The sequence below is a fragment of the Falco punctatus genome, assembly GCF_963210335.1.
Source record: "Falco punctatus genome assembly, chromosome: 2".
NCBI lineage: Eukaryota > Metazoa > Chordata > Aves > Falconiformes > Falconidae > Falco > Falco punctatus.
This window is the reverse complement of record NC_137581.1, coordinates 114,358,056-114,382,589: the sequence shown is the minus strand read 5'-3', so window position 1 is coordinate 114,382,589 and position 24,534 is coordinate 114,358,056. Positions and strand designations below refer to the sequence as shown.

The 24,534-nt window shown below is 39.7% G+C and overlaps 1 protein-coding gene across 15 annotated transcripts in view; it reads right to left on the bottom strand.

Annotated features, from left to right (window-relative positions):
* Positions 1-24,534, bottom strand: part of POU2F1 (POU class 2 homeobox 1) — a 122,413-nt gene that overhangs the window by 29,155 nt on the left and 68,724 nt on the right. For 9 of the 15 annotated variants that reach the window (XR_013925896.1, XR_013925897.1, XR_013925898.1 and 6 more), the window contains 5 exons: positions 21,250-21,350; positions 18,239-18,292; positions 16,471-16,590; positions 14,539-14,718; positions 8,374-8,500 (listed from right to left, as the gene is read on the bottom strand). Coding sequence is in view for 11 of the 15 variants with exons in the window: in XM_080374549.1 (XP_080230675.1) it covers positions 8,374-8,500; positions 14,539-14,718; positions 16,471-16,590; positions 18,239-18,292; positions 21,250-21,350 (582 nt within the window). In the remaining 4 variants the exon portion in view is untranslated. The remainder of the gene's footprint in view (positions 1-8,373; positions 8,501-14,538; positions 14,719-16,470; positions 16,591-18,238; positions 18,293-21,249; positions 21,351-24,534) is intronic. The other 6 variants (XM_080374545.1, XM_080374546.1, XM_080374547.1 and 3 more) reach the window with 6 other exon arrangements.

Here is a 24,534-nt window from a genome sequence, read left to right as displayed (position 1 = left end):
AACCAATAGTTAATAGGCATCTTCAATGTACCAAGTTCCTAAAACCAGGGGAGAACGATGGCACAACAACAGATGGACACTAAGGCTACTCAGAGGACAGAACACCAAGCACCACTTAAATTCTGTAGTTTGAGTTCATCACAATCTGTTCTTGTTCATCAACTCGCCAATTAATCAGAGCACACCATTCATGATCATACCTCTTAGTGGAATACAGGTAGGGAACACAGGAATTTAAGACTTCATAAACGCTGACCGAGAAACTGGATGTTTTAGGTGAGGTTAAGGCTATAGGAGACATGAAATGAGGGACTATGATGGGTAAGAAGGAGAAAACATATCCTCAATGAGGGAAAACACAACTACGGAGGAATTATCTTCTGACAGTGATGCTATTGTTCACGTTTGGGGTTTTTTTACAAAGTGTTGAATGTGTATTTTAAATAACATGTATTGCTGTCAAAATGTTCCAAGACCTACAGGATAAAGCCAGCTGCTTATGCAACATAATGGCACAGCACAGACAACTATGTAAATTTGCTTTGCACCACATAATCAACATGTTCCAGCTGTGGTTTTGAAAAGCCACAGCAAGGGAACGGAGCAGCTTAAGGAACTCCAAGACATCTACCTATGACAGCTACAACGCAAATATTTGTTCACTTGAAAGATTATTTCAGCTGCCCAAATCTAAATATTAATGAGCGAACAGACATCTCTACAGCGAAGAGGTTCTGACCTTCATTTAGTGACAGTGAATTTTAACTGACAAGTTGAAATAGAAAGGGGCAAGCCATCACACCGACACTGCAGAGTGGCTGACCAACCATGAGAAAACAATTAGGCAGCTGACAGTAACCACATCTGACCTCGGGTCCACTGGTAGGTAACACCATTGATCATAAGTTACTGACTCATCTTATGACTGTAATCAGAGTAATCAGGACTGTCCTTCTGTGTTGTTTTTTTTTTTGTTCTCAAAGAAATCCCAAAGGATGTTCTTCTGGCAATAACACTTTTGCTGAAGAGCACAAGATGACTACACTCTTCCTCATCTTATTCTCGCTCATACGTTCTGAAGTAATTATTGCCGAAGGACGGTGTAAAATATTCTGCATGTGTTCCAATGTGTTCCATCGACTCAAGTTTTTACATCATTTTATCCTATTTAAGAAATACTGACACAAGGTGTCTTGGGCAAAAACCAGAGAAAGAACAAGTTAGTTCAACCTCCAGCTGCCTGAAGCCCAGGGGGTGGGGAAAGCAGCTGAATTACCGATTTCCAGCCTTTTCGGCCAGTTGCCATGCACATCCTTTGGACTCCTGTTGATTCCATGGGTGGGCAGCTGCAGTTTCCCACTTTTCAGACATGACTTGTACTAGTCTAAACTCCACTGTAGGGCAAGGCCTCAAGGACGAGAGTCTGAGCACTGTTAGCCGTATGAACAGAGACCTGTTAGGACTTGTAGGGCATAAGCCCTGGGAACAAAGGAACAAGTTAACAGCAGACTCTTGAACCACAGGGGTTGAGATGACAACCAGAGGACAAAGAGGGACATACAGCAAGATAAGGGAACCAATAGTGCTGATAAGCAACTTTGTTACTTCACGAAAGCCAAGTAGGAAAAAAACCCCTAATCTTAGAATAAAGATTGTTGCTAAGATAAGATAAACTAATCAGTACCTATTGTTTAAATGACATGTCTTAGAAGATAACCAATCTGTGTAGTTCACGCTTAAGATTTAACCAACCAGTGTCTAACATGTAGAAGATACAAACGTATATTAATGTAAAAGAATCACTAATAAATCGACATCTTACTTGCATCAAGCTACGTCCCGTCTCTTCATCTGCCGCACTCCCCCTTCATTTTTTTTCTGAGAAGAAACTACTGGTCCCCACTTTGGTCGAAGATAACTTCAGTGACTTAAGTTACTAGGGCATATAGCAGCCTTTTAAATAAGAGTTTAAGTCCAAAACTGCAACTTTTAGGTAACTGCTGAGATACTGGTGTTTGATCTGCTGTTTTCTTAGGGACTCATACCGGCATCAATACCATTTACACCTTTATTACCAATAAGGCTGATGGCACAAAATATATTCTCAGCATGTCTGCAGACAATACCAAACACAGGGAAAGCAGTCAACAGGGTAGAAGTCATGGTCTAGACAGACTGGACAAATGAAACCTCATGATGGCCAATGCAGGAAAATGCAAATCCTGCACAGGGGACTGGAATAACCCTGTGCAGCAATACAGGGTGGGCACTGGCTGGCTAGGAAGCAGTTTCACAGCAAAAAGACCTGGGGGTCCTGGAGGACAAGACGATGAACACGAGCCAGCAGCGTGCCCTTACAATACAGCCAGCCAGCCACATCCCGGGCTGTATTCACACGCGTGCAGCCAGCAGGTCAAGGGCTGTGGTTCTTCCCCTCCACTCGGCACATGTAAGACCACATCTGGAGTACTGTGTTCAGCTTGGGTTTCCCAGCATGACACAATGACATCCCGGATTGTGTACCTTCAAGGCCCACCAGGGTGGCTAACGGGCTGGAACACCCATACAAGAAATGGCTAAGCCAGCTGGTTTGTTCAGCCTTATGAGAAGGCTAAGGTGAGGTGCTATTGCTGTCTTCAAAGACAGAAATGAATTCTTCTTGAGGGTGCACAGTAATGAGATGCAACAGACCTAAGCTGGAACATGGGAAACTCCCAACAAAATATAAGGGAACTATTTATTTACCATGAGAGTGGTCAACTATTGGGGCAGGTACTTGAAGAGGTTGCACAACCTCCAGACTCAAGAGAGAGTCAAACTCAACTGGCTGAGGTGCTGAGTACTTTCCTGTAATTGAACCTGCTTTGAGCAATAATACATGACCTCTAGAGGTCCCTTCCACCTACATGATTTTTTTGATTCTACAGAAACTAATCTTGTACTTGTATATTTAATTTTACAGAGGTAGTATTTCTAACCCTCTGCTTTGGGCTCTAAGAGCCCAGTGGTATTCCTGCATTAAATATGGCATACAAATCACCTATGTGATGCTCCAAAAGAATGACTGCATGAAGGCAGACAAGGATTTATGCAAAAGTATGACACTAGAGGTATTTAATTTTTTTTTAATAGTTAAAGTAAATGCATCTATTATCATCCAGGACTTTTCCTGTAATGTCTACGAGTAGCATGAATAACGGTTCAAGCCAAAAACTCTTCCTGCCAGCCAACAGTCCCCAAGGACTGAACTGGGGTTCAGTTTTCACTGCCTAAAATTAAACAAAAGATAAAACAAACGTTCAAGCGCAGATTTTTTCAGCGTAATTTTAAAAAAGTTTGCCCTGAAGCATAATACATAATTCATCCCTAACTGATCTTCCAAACAGTGAATTTTTTCATTTAAGAAGAACTTTGAATGCTTTTTCTCTGCCAAAACTATTCATCTTCTCACAGACACATCCTGGAATTCAGCTTGCAAGACAAAGCCATTACAATGTCATAATTTGATTAACTGGAAACAACTGAAAGGCAAGAAGGAAGGGTGCTACACCACATATTAAACACAGTGCCATTTGATCAACTTTGTTGACCACTGTTGATGCAAAGAAACTTCTGGGCACTTTGATGTACCTCACTGTATCAAACCCATATCAGATCTTCCGAAATGGGGACCTGTACTTGGAATTATATTGGGATCCAACACAGAGGAGAAAGTACTAATCTATGCATGCCTACAAATCTGTTCCACTGAAACGTTAAGCTGCTGCACCTTTTTCAGTATTCAGACCTTTAAGGTCAGTTCAAGAACACGACACGCGCTGAAGCTGGTGAACTGCAGTTTTGAAGAGTACCAGTTCAGTGACCCACGCAAAGAAGCTGCCACAGTACTTCAATGAAAGTCAACATGTTTACTGATTGATGCTGTTCAAACGGTTAGAAGCAAAGACTTAATTTTTCAAGGAGGACAGTAAATATTAAGCACTTAATACGTATCTTAGTAATGGCTATTTGCAGCACAAGGGAAAAAGTCATCATTTAAGCCACTTCTTCCAAGTTCTTCCTCATTCCACTTCAAGCTCTCCACCCTTATTTTGGGGAATGAGCTTGAGTCAGCTACATTTTATTCAACTGCTGTGTCAGCAAATATGCTGTCATTAAGAGTCTCTTGACAATGAAGAGCTGGGTCTCCCCATCTGCACACTGAGGGGACCAAAGCACTTTCACCTGGTTCACACAGCATTTTACTAACAGAATGAGGAGTCCTGGAAGGGCAGTGCAGGTGCATGGTCTCAGATGATTGCCCATTTGTTGTCCATCAGACACTTGTCCATTACAAATTTGATGCCTTTGAGAAGAAACACAGGTAATTTCAGGCACCTTCCCCCATTCTCACGCTGGGTGAGCGAGCTGCACTCTGATTTATGGTATCAGAGGCCGTCAGGGTAGATACCAGCATTCACTATCCCACTTTAAAACTGTGGTTTAGCAGATTTTTTTAATTATATGAGTTAAGTCTGTAGAACAAGAACACAAGAAGAGAACAGGACTGGATTTGGCCTGTTACCATCACCCCAGGTATTTTTACAATTCAAAAATTTTGTTTATTTTTTATATTTATATATATAAATTTTATTATTATAAAATAAATAATGTTTTTAATAATAAACAGCAACAATTCTTAAGAATAGGTAGGCCCAGTTTCAATGTTTAAAACCGACTAGTAGCTTGTCTTTCATGTTTGCCTTTCTGGATACTTTTTAAGTACTGTTTCTAAACCTCCTTGACAATGCAGTCTTTTCTCAAATCTTAACAACTTCTGTTTGCAAGATTAATTTAAATGAAATTCAGCACCATTTCCCCTCTCCATTCAGATTTTTACCGATACAATTTTTACTGGCAACATCCTCTGAGGAGAAAGGCGAATGGTCATCTGATGAGGGTAATATTTTTAAGAAGCAGCTATAACTGTAGTAAAGGATGTTGAATTGATTATCCTAAGACAGATCTATTAGATACAAGAACAGATACAAGAGGTATAAAGACTGTACAAGGTGCTATATTCCTGCCTGTGACTTTAATAATATGGGGATGATAATTACTCCAAAAAGAAGAAAGTGTTGCAAATTTCTATTCCCACTCAATCTTCTGTATATCTGCTGAGGCTTGAAACAATTCAGTTATGACATCACCTATCACCAGCCACGAAAAACAGGAACTTTACAATTTGCTTCACGTAAGCCACTGAATAACCAGAAATCATGTGGAAAACGAAGATGACTACATTAAACATATGACAGTGGATTTATAGGAAGAATTTCACATCTGCTGCTATGAGCTATAATGTGTGTTGAAGACAGACAGCAGAATAACTTCCTAATTGTTGATTAATATTTTAAGCACTGAATTTTCTAAACTTTCTAAAATTCATCATGACATTCAACCCCTTCCAAGAATCTAAATATGATTGCTGATGATTGCATTACTCTGCGCCCCATCACCTCTTCAAGCAGAAGCTTTTCTCTACCAAATGTTTACCTGTCTTCTATGATCTTGCTCAGAGATACAATTCTTTGCTTATTTTCCTCAAAACTGTTCTCTTGTATTAAAAAGAACATTCCTCATTTACATGACTACCTGGCATGTACAAAACGTAAATGCTGTAAAACACTAGATTTCTTTCAGAAAATTGATAAATAAATCTGAATTTTCTTTTTAGTTATTAAATGAGTACATGTATATAAAGCTGCATGCAGTACCAATGACATCTAAAAAATCTGAATGCCAGTTGGTTTTAAAGAAAGGCTCTATGTTGGTTTCTTCAGAATATTTATTGTTTTACGAAGTTGACTAATGGAGCAATAGGACAAGAACAACATGGAAAAGTCAGCTGCAACAGCAAATAACAGAATAAAAATAGACACTTTCTCAATCTTTCTCATAAATAATAACATACTGTTTGAGATCGTCTAACAATAACCATGAAATACTGCAAAAAGCCATACCAAAAAGTGATATAAGGGGTATTATGGCGTACATGTTGCTTTATCATTGAGTGCTCATGAAGAAAATTAGATCCATTCAAGCATTTCAGTTTGGAAGGTTGTCACACACTAATGGCCTATGGTCAAAATACAGAATATAAATCTTCCTACATTTTTGAGCTATTCGGTTGTCCAGGCTGCACATTACCAGTAAAACATGGTGTTTCTACACACACAGCGTCACTGATGACAGCAATATGCAGGTCTTAAATTGCAGTGAAGAAATCATTTTCAGAGATGGCCCCTGGAAAAAGTACTATGAAAAGCTCTTCTGGTAGTTATTCTACTTCAGAAGGCTTTAAACAAACAAACAAAAAGCCTTCCTTCCTTTCTATAATGCAAACAACTCATTTTGAGAGATGAATATAATTTGCTTCTGTTAGTTTCTTTTTTCAAGAAGCATCTTCAGAGATATTTTAGAAAACCAGCAGAAGTTATCTGAAAAATACAGGCAGACACTAATACCAGTGAGTTTTTCAAAACAATGATTTTGTGCTTGCTTGCCATTTCCTTAAAACAACTATTATAAAGACACCTTGGACTAAATTTTGGTGAAGTTTGATTTCTTCTAGGAGAGTATGTTAAGCTTGTAAGTTCTGCTTAATTTTAAGAAACCAGTACATCACTAAATGCCTCCATGAATAATCTTTTTAGCCATTTTCTACCAGTGCTGATATAAAACTTCTCCTAAATCAAATCCAATTAAAAGAAGTTAATTTTTACTAATTCTTTATTCAAAAAGCAAGAGAGCTTCAGCATAATTGAAAGCCAGTTCTATCCAAGTCGTAGTATACAAGGAGGAACGACGCATGAAAAACATTGAAAGCAACAGAAGAAAATGGGGTGCTAAGAGCTGCTTTTATAGGACATCCAGGCTCTAGAAGACTCTTCAAGCATAACAGGATTTGCCTTCTGAGTAAGAATCTTTGGATTACCAGACCTGAACAACTGAGTAGAGTTCATGTAGAAGAGAAAACGGGGGAAAAAAAACCACTGGAGTATATCACCGTAAGAGGTCATGGCTAAATGCAGTTTTCTGTGGTTGTCAACAAATGGGGTGCAACCAGTACCGTGATGTATTGCAACTTGAACACGTTAGTACATAGAGCAAAGTTACTGTACAACATCTTAACTGGTCTGGCACACTACCACCTACCACTGCCCTGGGTTTGCCTTCAGCATGTAAGCCATACCTAGTGTAGCACTAAACTAGTATTTCCAAGAGTTGTTATATAAGATCAAGCCTTCTAGCTCTTTTGCCAATGTGTAACTAGTATTTTGGTTTATTACAAAATTCACTGTAACCTCTTTAGGCTTAAGGACTTTTCCCCGCTCACACAAGGACTCTTGATTTTGTAATCTTTTTCTAGTCTGTCCTGATTTTGGCTGGGATAGAGTTAATTTTCTTCCCACTAGCTGGTACAGTGCTCTGTTTTGGATTTAGGATGAGAATAATGTTGACAGCACACTGATGTTTTAGTTGTTGCTAAGCAGTATTTACACTAAGTCAAGGACATTTCAGCTTCTCACCCCACCCCACCAGCAAGTAGGCTGAGAGGCAGAAGAAGCTGGAGAAGACACCTTCAGGACAGCTGACCCAAACCGGCCAAAGGGATATTCTATACCATATGACATCATGCTCAGTATATAAACTAGGGAGAGAGCTGGACAGGGGCTGCTGCCTCGGAACAGGCTAGGCATCATTTGGCAGGTGGTGAGCAACTGCATTATGCATCACTTGTTTTGTATATTCTAATTCTATTATTATTGTTGTTGTTGTTGTTATTTCCCCTTCCATTTCTGCCCTATTAGACTGTCGTTATCTCAACCCACAAATTTTACTCTTTTGTTCTCAATTCTCTCCCCCATCCTGCTGTGGAGGAAGGGGGAGGGAGGGAGCAGCTGTGTGGTGTTCAGCTACCTGCCAGGTTAAACATGACACAGTCTTGGAATTTTGTAGCCCTTTTAGCGCTGACTTAATTCAGACAGCCCACACCCCCTCCAGGTCTCCACCTCCTAAGAGTCTGCTCTGAGAGTTGTCTTCTCCAAGTTCTCTTCCTCAGACGCTGCAGTATTTCCCAGGAGGCCTTGTTGTTAACAAATGCTCCCATGACATGATCTCTAGATGGATCCTCCTTGAGAAGCGAGCTCTACACAAACTCTGACAAGGTCTAACACCCAGAAAGGGACACCTGTTAGAATCTCCTAATTGCGATACCGTTACTTCTCCTAGGGAGTATCAACAGTTAGTGAAGGTGTATGAACCACCTGAGTTTCACATTCTCCTCTAAAAAGCTACGTATGATTGTCTTTTCTGGCAAGGAGCACTTACCCTGCTGCCCCTGCGGTGTTTGTGAGATGATGAACTGTGCTGGCTGCAAGTTGGTTGTTGGATGCACCAACACAAACTGTTGCAGGTTGAGATTCTGCTGCTGAAGCTGCTGCAAGTGCTGCAAATCCTTAAGCAAACGGGAAGGGGGGGGTGTGGGGGGGGGGGGGGGGGGGGGGAAGAAGGAAAAAGAAAAAAGAAGAAAAAAAAATGAAATGAAAGAGCTGTGTGTTAGACATTTCAGTCAGCCATGACCCCCAATGTAACCAGATTTCCTATCAACCAGTTACAGTGTAACATTTAGAGATAAAAGTGGATGTCAAACACAGCAGTCATGCTACTGAATATCCTTTTGGCTGGCAACCTGAATTTCACTGTCCTTCATAAAACCAAAAATCATTTACCAAATAACCCAGCAAAACATTTCCAACACTGTTCTGCTTTAAAAAATAATAACAATTAAAAAAAATTAAATCGATCTCCCTCCTCCCAAATGGAAGTGTTTTCCAATATTTTTGACTTACCAGCACCCCAAATTTCACAGACTTATTTTTTGAGTATGCAACTCTGCTACAAAATTCACTGTTGACAAATCAAGCATATTAGCTGGGAGCTGGTTTTGTTTATAAAAACAACAATCTGCAATTACCATTCTAATCAGCAACAGGAAAGCAAAAAATTACAGATTCCTAGTTTGCACTCTGGTTGTTCAGGTCAAATTTCAGGAAGTAGCTAACGCAAACAGTAAATAAATATATTTGATTAGTTCTGAGACAAATCACAATAAGCTTAATAGACATGGCTATAATTAAAGGTTAAAAAGAATAACCCAAAACATCGCACTATTGTAGAACCCTACTTCTATGTATTTAAACCATTCAGAAGTATTAATTTTCTATAATTAAATGACTGGTCTCAATGTAAATGCTAATCTCTGAGAAAATGAACCATCAAGAAAAATGCTTCAACTTGCTGTTTAGCTGGAGAATGAAAACACAGAGAACTGCTTAAAAATATTTTCCCCTAACTAGCCTTTTTCTTTCCATATTCTCCAAACGGGACAGTAACAAGAGCAACCACAATTTGAAAACTGAAGCACGATGTGAAGCCAGCCAACACAGCAGATGTAATCTATAAAAACTATCTCTAGACGTGTAGAATCTTTCCATCCTTCTGAGAAGTTGTTTCAAAATACCCGCCAAGCAGATGGATAAAAGCCTGAAACGTTGCCCACACTTTCAACTTCCCCTTAAACAAACCAAACCAACCAAACGAGAAACCTCCTAAACCTCTATTCCAGACAAGTTACTCAGATACTGGGGGGGGTGGGGGTGGGGGGGTGGTACCTGTTTGCAGCCAGACACACACACCCCTGCTGGGTCCAGTATCAGATGAGCCTAACGAGGCCAGTTTGCTCCTAAACTATGGTCAATCCGACTGCTTGCATAGAGCTGCTGGGTTTAACAAACTTCCTAGCACACTTGAGCTGAAGTGAGCCAGGCTAACAAAGACCTGCTTCTTAAGGGCAGTAAAGCAGCCCCCCTTCCCCTCCCCCCCCCCCAAGCATTTTGGCTGATGCAGGTTACTGAGCACTCAGCCAAGCTGCTCAGCCAGCAGATGTGAAAGGCCATTAACTGCCAGCAATGGAGATGGTGATGGGAAGTTAAGACAAAGTGACAAGGATAACGTTTTATTTACACAACACAACCATTTGCAGAATGTAGTTACCTGTCTATGACCTTTTATTATTTTAAAACCCTTAAACTAAGACTTAAAAGTTGCAACAATCTCCTCCTGGGGAAGAGGGGTGGGAGTGTCAGTGGGTGGAAAGGAAGACTGGGGGGAAGCAGGAGGAGAAAAAAAAAATAAAAAAAGAGTCCATTGATTTATGAGACCATAGACATGCATTATAAGAAAACAACTACTTAACCTGCATTACAAAGACACTGGCCATCCATCATTTAGGCAACTTGGCCACGTTAAGTCAAAAGCATGCAGTGTAATATGGCAGACAGACCCCAGCTGGATTGACCAAGCAATGCTCTTTTATGAAATGGAAAACTTTTGTTTTATGAGAGAACAGTAAGATTTTAAGACGTGTCCCCCAGCACAAGAGTGTGTGTTTTGAAAGCTGATAGCATTGTTTGCTTTCAGAAAATTTGAGTAGTACTGCAACCATTCCTATGAAATTGAGGCCAATTTCCTTCCTTAAAAAAAAAAAAAAAAAAAACAACAACAACAACAAAAACCCCACACACACCACCAGAGTGCTGCTCCAGTTTTTCCCAGGAACTCCATGTTTCTTCCGACTTCATATCGTTAAGTTACATTAGTCAGAATGCTCCTATAAACTTGAGCCCAATGCAACATGGACCTCTATTAATTTATTCATCAATTTTCAGTGCTCTACTGGGTACCTCTGCAGATGGAGCAACCCCTCCAGCACAGAGGCAGTCACACTGAATCGGATGCACAGACTAGATGCAGAGGAAGAAACAGAAAGAGTAGGACAAGGTGACTAAGGCTGTGAGCGGTGGGTGGAAGAAAAAAAAAATGAAGAGAGGCTAAAGGATGAATATAGAAGCGGGTAAGAGAAAAAGCAGAAACACGAAAGGAAGAGTTGGAAAGAAATTTTTGAAGGAAAAGGGTATGGACAGAAACACAGATAGGTTGGTTGAGGATCTCCCCTACCAAAAGCAAAAGAATGAAACCCCCAGATGACCGAGTAGATCTCAGATGATCTGGAGAAGCATCACAGAAGATGGAGTTACATACAAGAAAGAATACAAAGAAACAGAAGCAGTGTCTTTCTAAGACCGAAGAAGGAGAGCTTTTTGTTTAAGACTATAGCATTCATAACACAGGGCAGCCAGCTAAGACATGACAGCTCTTATCATCAGACTCTTACACTTTAATATGAGAAAACTGGTTTTAAATTGAGGCCTCAGGGATAACTGGTATAAGCAATCTTATTCTGTGCATCTGCCTTGGTAAATGGAATGTTGGCTGATTCTTGTTTAAATACAGAAATATAATTCTGTAACGCAGAATGGAAACGATACCTCCAAGGCTAATCACTCTTAAATAGCCCTACCAGCCCCTGAAATTCATTTGAAATTCAACTTTATTTGTACCTTGGGAAAGTTTTATTATTTAGTTAATTGTAGCATTACAATGAATCTCCCAATAGCAACCATGCGAACGACCCCGACACTGTTTTCCTATACTGCTTTTTTTTGTCCTCAATGGTAAAATCTGTATACTAGCACAAGCACATATAAAGAGATGGGAAGACTTTTGGGGAAACAAGCATGTCTTCATGCTGCCTAACAACGTAGAAAGATCAAAACAACGCAGAAAGATCAAAACAACGCAGCTCCTACCTCGGCAGAAAAATCTGCCAAGTGCTACATCTTGATGTGAGGAAGGCTTTTTCTTTTTTTTTTAAATAATCTAAAGTTCTAAATTCAATGCCATTATCTCCAGTTACAACTTCAGTACAAACTTAAGCATCTCTGTCATTTTGTGGTTTACATCATATAAATGCTGATCATGGATCCTGAAAACAAGTAAAGTTTACAAAGGACTCCAAAACTTGGTACAACTGTTCAGTGACAACTGAGCATCAGCCTGGCAGCAGCACCAACACCTAACCAGACTGCTACAGCAGATACCTTACATTAACTGCAGTACACATTAAAGAAGTCATGCTTGTGCAATTAGTTAATTAAAATAAATATGGTAATCCCCCTGTTGCAGAGACCTGTCACGTTAATCAATTATTCAAAAATCATCAGTTAAAACAAACATTCAGCTATTTGTGCAATCAGCTATATGTTTACAATAGCAACACAAACAAAGCTGAGCACCGTTTATAAATTGTTGTCAAGATGGATGAAAAAGCATGGTGTTATCCACCTACAAATCCAGATGGCAGAAGTCTTCCATAAAGTACCTAAATTATACCAAACACCTGCACAAATTATGCCCTACACTTCCATTGGAGGAAGCTAACAAGATTTTCATCCAAGCTACGTTTATATATGGAAATCAGCTACCCTAAAAGAAATTGTGACGTCAAACATTTAAGTAATTAGGAATACCAGGAAACAAGTAAAACTTCTATTTATTCCCCTTGTGCAACAAATACACGTTATACGGTGGCAACTACACGATCACAGGCTATTTTTCATAGATCCTTTAGCTCATTCACACACACAAACCAGACAATGCTCAGTTCAGAAGCTCCTATTTGACGGCACATGCCTAATCTTTTCAACTCTTCTCAAACACTTCTCTGAAGACTTTGTAAGTTCTGGAGAAAACCCCAGCACTAAATTAGTAATTGTAAATGCTTCACAGATTTTCATAGCTTCTCACTGAAGTGGAAGAGCAGGATTAGCAACATCTCACACACGCACAACAATGCCTTCAAAAGTGTCCACTATTTGGTGGCATATTTAAAAAAATTAAAGCCATGAAGTTCAAGGTACAGATTTTATTAATATGAAATTGTAATGCTCTGCACTTCAGTAAAGAAGACCTTGCTGCCTTAAGCTGCACACCTGGAAGACAAGAGGCACACACCTGTGGATCACTTACACTTAGGTTAAAAGACTCACGTAATACCAAATGGGAACTCTGTGACAGATGCATGGAGAGATGTTAGAACCTAACCATCAGCTTCCTTGACAAGGATATTTCCCATCCTTTTCTTGAAATTTGCCTCTATTATTGGCTACAGACAAAGGCTTAACAAAATTAAGAGATGGTCTTGGGAGTAACAAGTTTCTTTGCATGCTACATCCTTGTGTTGTCTCCAGATCACGATGGCAAAGTGAGATCCTTTGCTAAAAGAAGTATTAATATCTGGTCACAGGACTCATCACAGTGCACCAAGAGGCTCAATGTGAGCGGTCTGTGGGCCATGTCAGTACCGGCCCTTTAAATGTGGGATGGCACCACACTGGCCTCTGTAAGGACAGCCAGAGAGGTCAGAACATTTAGACCAACACCCCAGAAGTTTGCCGCTTCAGCTAATAAAAAACTGGTAACAAAACCTGGTTGTTACTCAGCTAGTGGACTAGCACAATAAAAGAACAGCACGTTTCACCAATGGACTTCACAGATAATTGTAACATTTCCGTTCTTTTACTTAATCAGCTCTCATCTTCACTTTTTAGACACTTCCTCTCAGTTGAATGCAAGCGAAAATAGTCTGAATAAAAAGAGTCAGACAGTCTTAAAGAACCTGCTCACTCTATGAAGCAGCAACTTTGGAGATTACATACCCAACATACTTTGCGTAGCTAGACTAACCAAAGTGAAATATTTATGTACTGAGAACCTTAATCCATGGAAAGATGGACCTCAGCATCAGAAACACAATCACCTATTAGCAGTACTCAAGATGCCTGTGCTGCACATTTGGTTACCCTTGTCCAGAAGTCTAAGGAAGTTTCCACACTACGTACACTAAGGATAAGAGTCAGTGGTGCTGCATCCTCCACACTGAATTAAGCCAATCCTGGAAGAGCCAGGAGCATCTTTCCTGTCCCTAGTACGCAGAACTTCCTTGGCAAGCAGTTCTTCAGAATTAACAAGTCTTTAGTGGCAGACCATAGAACTGGAAAGATTCCGACACCAGACTCATTCTGGCAGGTTTATCTCTAGACACAGAAGAGTGCCCCCTCTTTGTCACTGAACTCTGAGCATTAAGCACCAAGCCAAAACAGCACACGAATGTGTCAAGTCAAACTGCCTTTCTTCAGCTCTACCATTTTGCTGTTTGGACCTAACGAGCATCCTTTTGATACGCATGTATCCCTTCCCATCCATACAGGTCTCGCCAAGAGTCATTTCTATGGGCATCTTTCCATACCCCTGTTTCTCCTTTCTCAAGCTAACAACAAGGAGGAAAACTCAGAAAAAACAGCATCTGGTCAGATTCGGGAACAAACTCAGAAGCCCAGTGGAACTGATAAGCAGCTGGTACGCATTCTTTGCTAAAACTATCAACTTCAACCTCATCAGCTAAGGATGTATGAGGAAGGACCAACAGTGCTCAAGGACTCTAGAAACTCACTGAATAAGGAATAAAAATATTATTTGAATGATGCGATTAGTCAAACCTCTTTATTTTCCACCCTCTCAAGCCTCAAGGCTCACCTGTGCAATCTGTATTGGCTGAGATAGAGGGATCTGCGTCATCGGCGTTGCAGCAGAGGCCGAGATGGTGGCACCAGCAGCGCTGTGCTGCTGACTGGCTGAATGCTGCACTGCAGCCGCCAGCAACTGTGCCTGCGCCTGTTGTAGCAATAACTGTTGCTGGGCTGGCGTCAACGTGAGCTATAAATAATTAGAAAACACAGCCATTAATAATGGAAAGAGCCACTTAGCTACAAAGTCATTAGCTAGCTCATTACTAGTTATATTAACCAGACATTCCTAGAACTATTACTACAGTTCAACCGCTCACTAGCCAATGACTCTGGCCTTAAGTAAGGACAGCTGGCTACTCAACAGTGTAGGAACCAACCTACCACAGACCTGACGTACACCAAACCGCACAAACGCAAACATGTGCACTTACTAGAACATACAGAACCTAACTTTACTCCGAAGTTTTCTTCACAACGCTACCAGGAGCCTCAGAAAAAAAGGTAATTAAGTAGCAACCAAAAGAAAAGAATCAGTATTGCCAGGATTTGAAAGGAAATTTACACCCAGCAGAACAGCAAGTGATTAGCCAGATGAATGAGAAGCAGGAATGCTGGCTATGGCTACTGAACAAACTGATAACACCCCAGCTGCTTCACATTAGCATGAATCCCTGCCATATTCCATCATTTCCATTATGCCCTAAGATATAAGTAAAGAACATGAGCTCCATTTGTTTCTCTCCAAGTCTTCCCATCTGCTTTTTTTTTTTTTTTTTAATAGAGTTGGCAAGTTTACATCCCTTCCCTTTCCCAAACACGCATTATCTCTGTGAAACAGGTGGCAGCAGTCTCTCCTTTACATGTAAATGAATCTTGATGTCCATATTTACTACAATCCATATCTGCATAGGCCTGGAGTTTTGAATGTTTCGCTACTGCAGACAATCATAAATTAAAACAAACAAGTATTTTTTGAGAATGAGAAAAATAATAAAATATGCTGAGTTTTAGTAACATATTAAAATAGTCTCACTTTTAAAACTTTCCAATGTAATTAACTGAAAACTAAATAGGATGTTTACTTACACACTAGCATATGAGAAGATTTAACAATTGAACATGAAATTAAGACATTTCACTCAGGTGTAGAGATGATCTAACCTAACACTTCGAATCATAAATACATTGTTGGAGCAACTGCCCCGAATTCCTTATTAACAGGCAATCTCTTAAAACTGCAAAGCTGATTATGTGGAAGCAAACTCTTTGACCAAGCCAGCCCATTCACAAAACTTACTCTTTTTTTTTAAATGACTGAAAGCATTTACAACAATTCAGAAACACCAGTAATCCTAAAAAAAGCAGTTATTCGATAATTACTTACAAAGCCTTGCAATGAAAAAACTCCAAATTGGCAGGTTAAAACAAAAGGGCTGAATAGACTTAAGGTAAGTACTAACATAATTACTTAAAAAGAAATGTGTTTGAGAAGAGGAAGAGTTAGTGTCAGCAGTTCCCATCATTTCTGTTCTTCACCCAGCTATCTGACAAGATTTAGTCTCATGCTCCCATGCCTCATTTTAATTTTGAAAAAAAAAACAAAAAACAAAAAACCCAAAAAACCCCAATGCCTCTTTATGACACCAGTGCCTTTCTGATTTGTACATACACCAGGTTTTAATGTCATTGTAGAGTCAAGATAGCTACTGAGAACAGAGAGAAAGAATATTGGGGGGGGGGGGGATACTTTGCAACAAACCCCAAAGATTAAAGTTTGCTTTTTTAAAGGAAGATGCTTTCTGTCCCCTCTTTCACTCAAGTTTCTTCCTTTAAAGGAAATGACAATAACTTTCACTGATAGTTCTATGGGGACTGCCACAGATACTGCCATCCTTTGCCAGACAGGAGGCTTACTGCAGTATACTTGGGTAAATCTTACCCCAGTGATCTGTCCTCCGGCCAGCATGAGCTGGGTCTGGGGTATGGCCGCCTGCACTGAAGGCTGCTGGGAAGGCTGGCTTGGCTGCTGAGAGTCCCCAGATTCTTCATTAGATTTAGACTAGTCAAAAAAAAAATACAACTCTTTATAGTGTAAAACAGATGTTAATGTATAACGCTGCTATCTCAACACTGCACAATAAAAATCTTTCATCTGCATACAAAAAGCCCTTGGGTTTATTTTAAGAGTGTGTTTAAGCAATGGCTTCTACGTGCCCACCATCTCAGCTACGATTGCTCAAACATGTCTGTAGGTAACGCAGTTTAAACAAAACAAAAAAGACTCCCAGGTCTTTTGTAACTCTCTGACATTATTTTCAGGTCTCGTTTCATTTTTACGCAACACAACTGAAGCTGACACTACCTTTCACCATAAAGAAAGAAAAGGTTGTTAAAATTATTCATTGCCTAAAATCCTGAACAATGGAATAGGGAAAGGAGATTGTGTTTCCGTTTTCTGTATCTGCATCCTGCACCTCTAAGTCATCATAAATGTTGGCTAATATGGAACCAGTTTGAGAAATCCTCACAGGTTTGTCTACCTACAGCAAAACACGCAATAAATACAGTGTTTTTAAATAATCAAAGTTTAGCATTTATTTAATTGAATGCTGCTTTGTTTTAAAATATTTGTGGGGTTTTGGTTTTTTGTTGTTTTTTTAAAAAAAGAAATTGTGAAGACATGAAGGAGGAAATGCAAGTGCATGAAGAGGGGGGAGAGAGTTTTATGATAATTAAAACTGGTTATGCAGAACATTAAAATTCTGCATAGATTTGCATATTTTCCACCACCTGTTTTGGGGACTGCAGAGCAGGCTAATTAACATAAAGGCTCTGATTAATTCTGCCAGTCATTGAGCGATAATTACAGCGCAGGACTGTAAACATTCTGCACTGGAGATACAGCCTGTTTGCCAACATCTCTCTCAGGGATGGAAGTTTACCATGGCAACCAAGGCAATTTTCTGCCTCCTTCCTCTTAGAAAGGAAGGTCACTATACCTCCTCTTCTTTCCAAATTGTTATTATGTATAAGTGGGTCCACATTCTATTGCATTTCATGTAATGCACTACCTACATTCTTTAATAACAAGCAATACTGAAACCAGTTTTCAATAAAACTGCATCCCTTGCCCCTTAATATAGTGCTGAGAGGAAGTGGGACGTTAACGAATACACTGAAGTGTTCAGCATCATAAAAAAAAGTTTGAAAGCTTTGTTGTCTCACATACATTATTAAACAACAATTACTCTGACTTATTTTGAAATCACTATGTGTTATTTACACAAGCAATCTACACTAACCACATCACATAGTTAATGTTACATTATACTCCTATATTCAGCTACCAGAAATAAGGATAAATTGCAAAGTAATACTTGCTATGTTAAAAAATAAGTGAATAAATGGAAGAACATAAAATATTCCTGGAGGTTTTTAGTTTTCACGGTACACCACCTGACTGAAATTCAGTATAGAGTTACGAACGCTGCATGTTTTAAACAACTCCAGCTTCTGAATGCTTACAATCCTGACCCGATTTACAGCTGTAGAACTATTATTCCTATAGTTCCTATACCTATCACTTGCAAGACCAGTCAGAATGAAAAAGCAGAGTAAGATCTCATCGGTTAAAAACTATCTCCATCAGGACCATAATGCTGTTTGGAATGAGAGAAGGATGAGCAGCAGAAGGAAACTCTCTTTACCTGTACATTTAAGGACTGAGCAGCAGCCTGTAAACTTGTTCCAGCGAGCTGGACCTACAACACAGTGCAAAAATGGAAATGAAATATGCAGAACCCACAGAAAACTTTTAACAATACAAAAACAGCAACCACCCCACCCACACCCTAAGAAAAACTCCCCTGGGAATAATGCATGCCGCTCTAACACCTGAGTCAGTGAAACAGGAGCTGTGCTCCAGGCTGAAAAAAAGTGAGACTGTTCTGCAGTGTTATTTGTCTACCTCTTGCTGAACATATTCCTGCCCAGGGATCTAAAAGTTATCATGAAGCTGAGTTGAGGCACAGCATTTTGGGGTGGACAGACTAGTCCTATTCCTGTTAAAGAACCTCAGATTTCAGGGGAGGGCGTCAAGCTCTACCCATCATCCTCCTCCTCCTCCTATTTCAGAATGGGTCTTACCCCAAACATGTACACTGCACTCACCCACTTCCTTATACGACAGAGGAGCAGTCACCTGCACAGCACAAAACCCACAGCATAAACACTCTTCCCCAAATCAACCCACTCAAGTTACTTGCTGTCCTCAGCCACTGAAAGGAAGATCTCAACACAGAGGACTGGAGACACTTTACAAAGACTGTATTGATTCAGGTACACTCAAAACTTGAATTCAATGTTCATGATTAACAGGTCCAAAGAAGTCCTTGTGGGTTAGCAGTGAAGAAAAACTGATGCTTCAGAAAGTGAGATTTTTAAAGACTATTATTTTACCTCTAATAAGGATTTTCTCTGTACGACAAATGCTAAATTTTCCTTTACTGAAGACCGTTTTAATCAATCTCGCCTTGTTTCTACCAGCACTCCTACTATAATGTAGGAACGCTATGCAATTAATTACCAAGACTTTCAAAGGTCAGAGTTACAGCCTGTAGTGAATTCCATCTCTGGCCATGTTTGAAAATCACGGCTCATTTGAAAACCAGGCAACAAATAAGGATACAGGAAAGCAAAGCAAAATGTAGCACTATCGCCTCTATAAATGTCCCTCACATCATATACATCACAAAAGATAGTCCACGTATCTGCAAGCACAGAAAGGAGAGTTTTAATTTAAACGGAGGTACATGAAATTAATAACTGAATATTTGTACAGGCAACCCTTAAGAGTCACCTTGGAAATATTCCCTACTGCTCTAGATGAAGGTACCAGGCTTAGTAAGCATGTTCTATATCTAAGCAAACGCTCCCAAAAAGCCCCTCCTCATCACACGCAAAATAGTTTGACACAGTTGATGTAATCTGAGCTTTTAACATGAATTAACAGCAGAGAATAATCTAAACAATAACAGCCTGCCATCCAAAAAATATACTCAGAAATAAGACTAAAAATTAAATTAATTAAAAATAATAATAATAATACCACATAAAAGACTACCAATGTATCTCACTCGGGTACAGCCAGCATATTCCTAAAAATCTTTTTGAATGCCATTCGGACACCCTTCTATCACATAACAAACATTTTCTAATTAGAAACTAAACTGTTCCTGAATGTTGCCTACAACCTAATATTTTGTATTAGTCTGGAGGAAAGCACTGTGTGTAAAGGCTGAATAACACCCCACTAACAGCAGCCACGCTAGAAGAGGAGAGTTTGACAATAGATTCCCACACACCTGCAGGTGCATAAAAGAATAGCTGAGATTTCCCTTTGAACTAGAGTTTCAAGAAATGAATCACACTTTATCAAACATGAAGTTATAAAGATCCTGACAACTGTTTAAATAAATACATTTCCAAAGCAAGATAAAGCACTGTGCTAAATACAATTACTGTCCTGGATCAATCTATATAACAAAACGAAGACTAAACCAAACACACAAAATTCTGCAGAACAGCTGTATCTGTCTCAGTGTTAAACACATACTGACAACCCATGAAAACTAGTCAGCTTCCCTTCACATAAAAGCAGACTACAACAGCCTATCGGTTCAGCAAATTCAAACACTGGCACTCCCTAGGTCCTATATAACCCAATCTACTAGGAAAATTGTAATTATGTGACAAAGACGTGTGGAACGTTCCATACAATAAAATGGCAGTTCAGAGCTCTTAAAAGAGGGCATAAAAGCTTCAGTACGTCAATTATACCACAATAACTGTGCAACCTCAGACCTCAAACATTCAAGGTCAGCCAATTAGGTACAGTATTTTAAAGTTTAAACTTGGTGCTGAGGAAAGGAAAGAAATTAGGACATTTGTTTTCATACATCAAGTGAGAACAGATAAAAACTCACAAAAAATGCCCCTTATACTTCTCTTCACCTAGGGATGCCCCATTTTGCTTCAGCCTACATGTGAAGTTCAGCTTTGATTCCCTAAACACAGCAGCAGCAGAACAGAGGGACAGTAGTAGAAGCCTGAGTATCATCTGACAAACAGGTCCATGAAATAACTTTTTTTTTTTTAATTAAAAAAAAAAACAAAACTAAAAACTCACAAACCATTCATGCTTAGTAAGTACAATCACTCTGTACTTCCAGTTAATGTATATGAGCTTGAAAGATTAAGGATTAAGAATTAAGGAAAGAATGGTTGACTACCATTCAACACCACTTCTGGGGTTTTAAGGAAGCAGTGACAGCTTCAGAGCCTTGGCAGCTGTTGGGCCAAGACGATCCTTTACCAAAACAGTTACATTTTACCTTGCCTTTCAATTTGGTATCTCCATTAAGGTTAAAAAAAACAAACAAAGCAACTTTAGGCGTTCTCAAGTCCCCTCCAAAGGGGCTTTCTAGTTCCCCCAGATAGGTCTCACCCTACCTTGATGTATTCCGCAGCCTAACACCATGAAGCGAGTGCCACAATAAGAACTTTTTTCCCATCCAAGTTACCTAAGCACATGGTCTACCCATATGTTCCTTTACATGACTACCCACCACTCACAGAAAGAGAATGCAGAACATACAGGAGCAGCAGTGTTCACAACTGCCCAAGCCTCCCTCCTGCTTTGCAATGGCTCTTCTCTTACCTGATGAAGGTGCCCAAGGAAGGCCTGGGCCTGGGCTGTAGAGATTGCTCCTCCGACAGGCACAGGCTGCTTTTGAAAGTCCAGGCCATTTGTTTGCGTGCCTGGAGAAAAAGAGATAGTAAAAGCTATTAGTTATTACTTTTATAAAATTAAAATAAATTTAATATTCCTAAGTCTCCTACTGTTCTCTCAATACTATGTAATAGAAAAACACTCTGTGAGTAACAAGAATTCAAGTTTTTTACTGGAAGGGGCAGGGGTAGGGAAGCAGTGTCACTTCCAGACTTTAGTAATACAGCATTTGTCAGCAGAACAAGATCAACATCATATTTTCTTTAGCTTCTATCATCTTACCTACTCTAACTACATTACTATCCCATCATTCTCCACCATGGTTTGAGAACCAAAATGGTGCATGCTGCTAAGGTTAAACCGTGTTTCCATTCTCCAGGCACACTCTACCCAGCAGCTGAAGGCAATCTTCAAGTTCAGAAAGTGGCAAGAACAAGGCTCATAGAAAGTCACTTTTCATTAAACACAGGTAAAAATAATACTTGACAAAACCCAAAGTATCATCTATACATAGCAGTTACAGGCCGCAGTTTTACCCTTTTGGTAAGATCCCTCCACATTTCCACGAGTATTTGTGCAGAGCTCTCATCACATAGTAACTACCCGGGCTTGTTTTTGCTCTCACCCACTTTCATATAACTAAAACCTGATTATTTTCCTACATTTTTGCTGTCTTCTTCCTAAACAGCTTGGAAGACATGAAAACTCCTAAACTAACCCCAAATAATCTGTCTGTGAGAAGGAAAAAAAAAGGAGCAGGGGGGGGGGAATCCAATATTTTTTCTACAAGAACCTACCACAGAATTCTTTTTTTTTTTTGCCAAGAGAAACTATAACTACAAACTTTTAAGAATCCTTCTGTGGGGAGATGATAAAATCAACATTAGAGATTATCAACAACTGGTTTTATATGTTGGGTATTACTACCTACAGTGACTAACAACAAGAAGGGAGACTTTAAGGATATCAGGCTGTGTGGAATTTCTAGAACAGATGATGCAATCTTAAAAACTGCGTGCCTGAAATGAAGTAAAACCAGCTTTTAGACTTGCATGTTTACTCTTCACGACAATCAGATTTTGTTCAGTGCCTATGGACAGGCACTGTCCTACTTTAAAATTCCTTCCATCATCTACATTTTTCACCATAAAAATCTAGGTTATCTACTACGCAAAAGAGAGTCACAGTTGTTAAATAACAACAAGGGATTGCTATTCCTTAGAAATATCTGCAAAAGCAAGCGGGCATAAAATCTGATTAGTAAAATACACTATCCAATACTTTACATTGCTATTTTGACCTACAATCAGGTTACACAGGCAAAATTCCCAAAGATGGAATCACTGTTCAGTTAAATACAGACACCATGTAGATAGTCAAGCTTTCTAGCCCACGTGTAAGGTTTACCTAAGGCAGCCCTTTGATGCATCTTTGGTGGAGATGCTGCAGGGGAAAAGTTGGTCTACTGTCAAGTTTCTAACTCTATGCTTTGGGCCAGGGTTTACAGACTTCAGAGATGTGCAGTCAAAGATCCACAGACGTGTTAAAAATATTCAAATTTTGACCTACGTAAAATTATTTTGCTTAATGAGTCTAAAATTCCAATTCAAAGTGAATGGAAGGACTATCACTGGTCTGAATTGCTCTTGAATGAATGCAGCTTGGTTGCATTTCTCCAAATAAAGGTAGCCACAAAGGTCTGATGGAAAGAGCTAGAAGGATCTCTATTTTCATTCTTTCCAGTAAACTGCAGAATTCTCTCAATGCAGATGACCAAAAGGAGTGGGAAGAAGATTGGGTAAATATGTAAAAATAATTCCTGACAAACAGCTACTGTAATTCAAAGGAAACAATCTACCACCTCCTTACTTAAGCAGATGCGTTGAATCAGTTTTCAACCTGTGGTCAGGGACCCCCACATAGGAAAAAAACAAAACCCCAAAGATAATAAAACCTACTGTAAGGCAGATATTCCTCATTCCATCATAAAACTTGCAGGGGTCAAAACACACATTTTTAAGACGACTAGTTGGAAGCATCACCTTAAATAAATAGGTGAAGCTGTTCTAGTTAACTATATTTCCAAAAAGAGCCTCAAATTCTGATACCATATTGAAAGAGCAAAGCACCGCTGTGCGTGTGCAGAAGAAATGTTCCAGTTAGCATTTCTGTTGACTCTTAATATGGAAATTTGGAACAAGCCTCCTAGGGTTGATGGTTTTGAGCAAAGCAAGTTCCAAAACTGAGCTTAAAACCTCCACGGGTCCCAAAAAAACAGTTTAGACAGGTACTAAGAGATAACAACATTTTCTTTAAATTCAGCCTTGAAGGACTCCCAACTCCCCCTTCCCCCTGCATCCCAAAATGAAACTTGGAGCAAAAAACCCCAAACCACACCTGTTCACTCCCTGTTCTATTTGCATCTTAAGCTTTCTTTGGTATTTGGAAGTATAGTGTCCCTTCCCCTTCGAATGCAACCCTCAGTTTTGGAAGGAATGCTACCCAGGTTGCTTGCATTTATTACAGGGTGCCTAAGTCTCTTGAAGAACAGCCGGGAAAGTGAACTTTGAGTCCTGCACCTAAGAGACCTTGATCTTAACGTACGCGTAAGGATGTGACACCACTCCTGTGGAATCCAAGAAATCTGATAAGGAGACTGGAAAATAAGAGCTGTCAGAAGCAGAAGGAAGGTCAGCACATTGTAAGGACACGAAAGGACCAAAACATCACTTCTGCTCAAGATAAGTGTTAAATGCAAAAACCCCATGGTGATTAATACACATGGCAGATGCAATCCCAAGTACTGGTTTTAATAATGCCAAGTATTTAAGTCTTTTCCATCTCCATCCCAGCTCCATAACTGCTACAGCTGATCTAACAGCTCAACACCACCAAAAATACCCAAAACCCCAGGAGTGGGAGCTCTCCATCTCCCCTTTCTTTCTGGTTTCAACCACACTATCCCTGTCCTGCCCCTTCTGATAGTTCATGGACACAGCAGTAAGATAATTCACCTTCCTAACGAAGTAGAAAACCATACATATGAACATATGGCCCTTGTTATTTTGGCCAAGTTAGTTTTCTGCCAGTTAGGTGAGATGAATTAACTTACCTTAGGGCCCAGCAAGCAGCAGATAATGCAAAGCAAGGGAGGTCAGAGACGTGGTAGTAGGGCAATGAGCCTCCCCTGCCTCTGTTAAGACTGAATCAAGC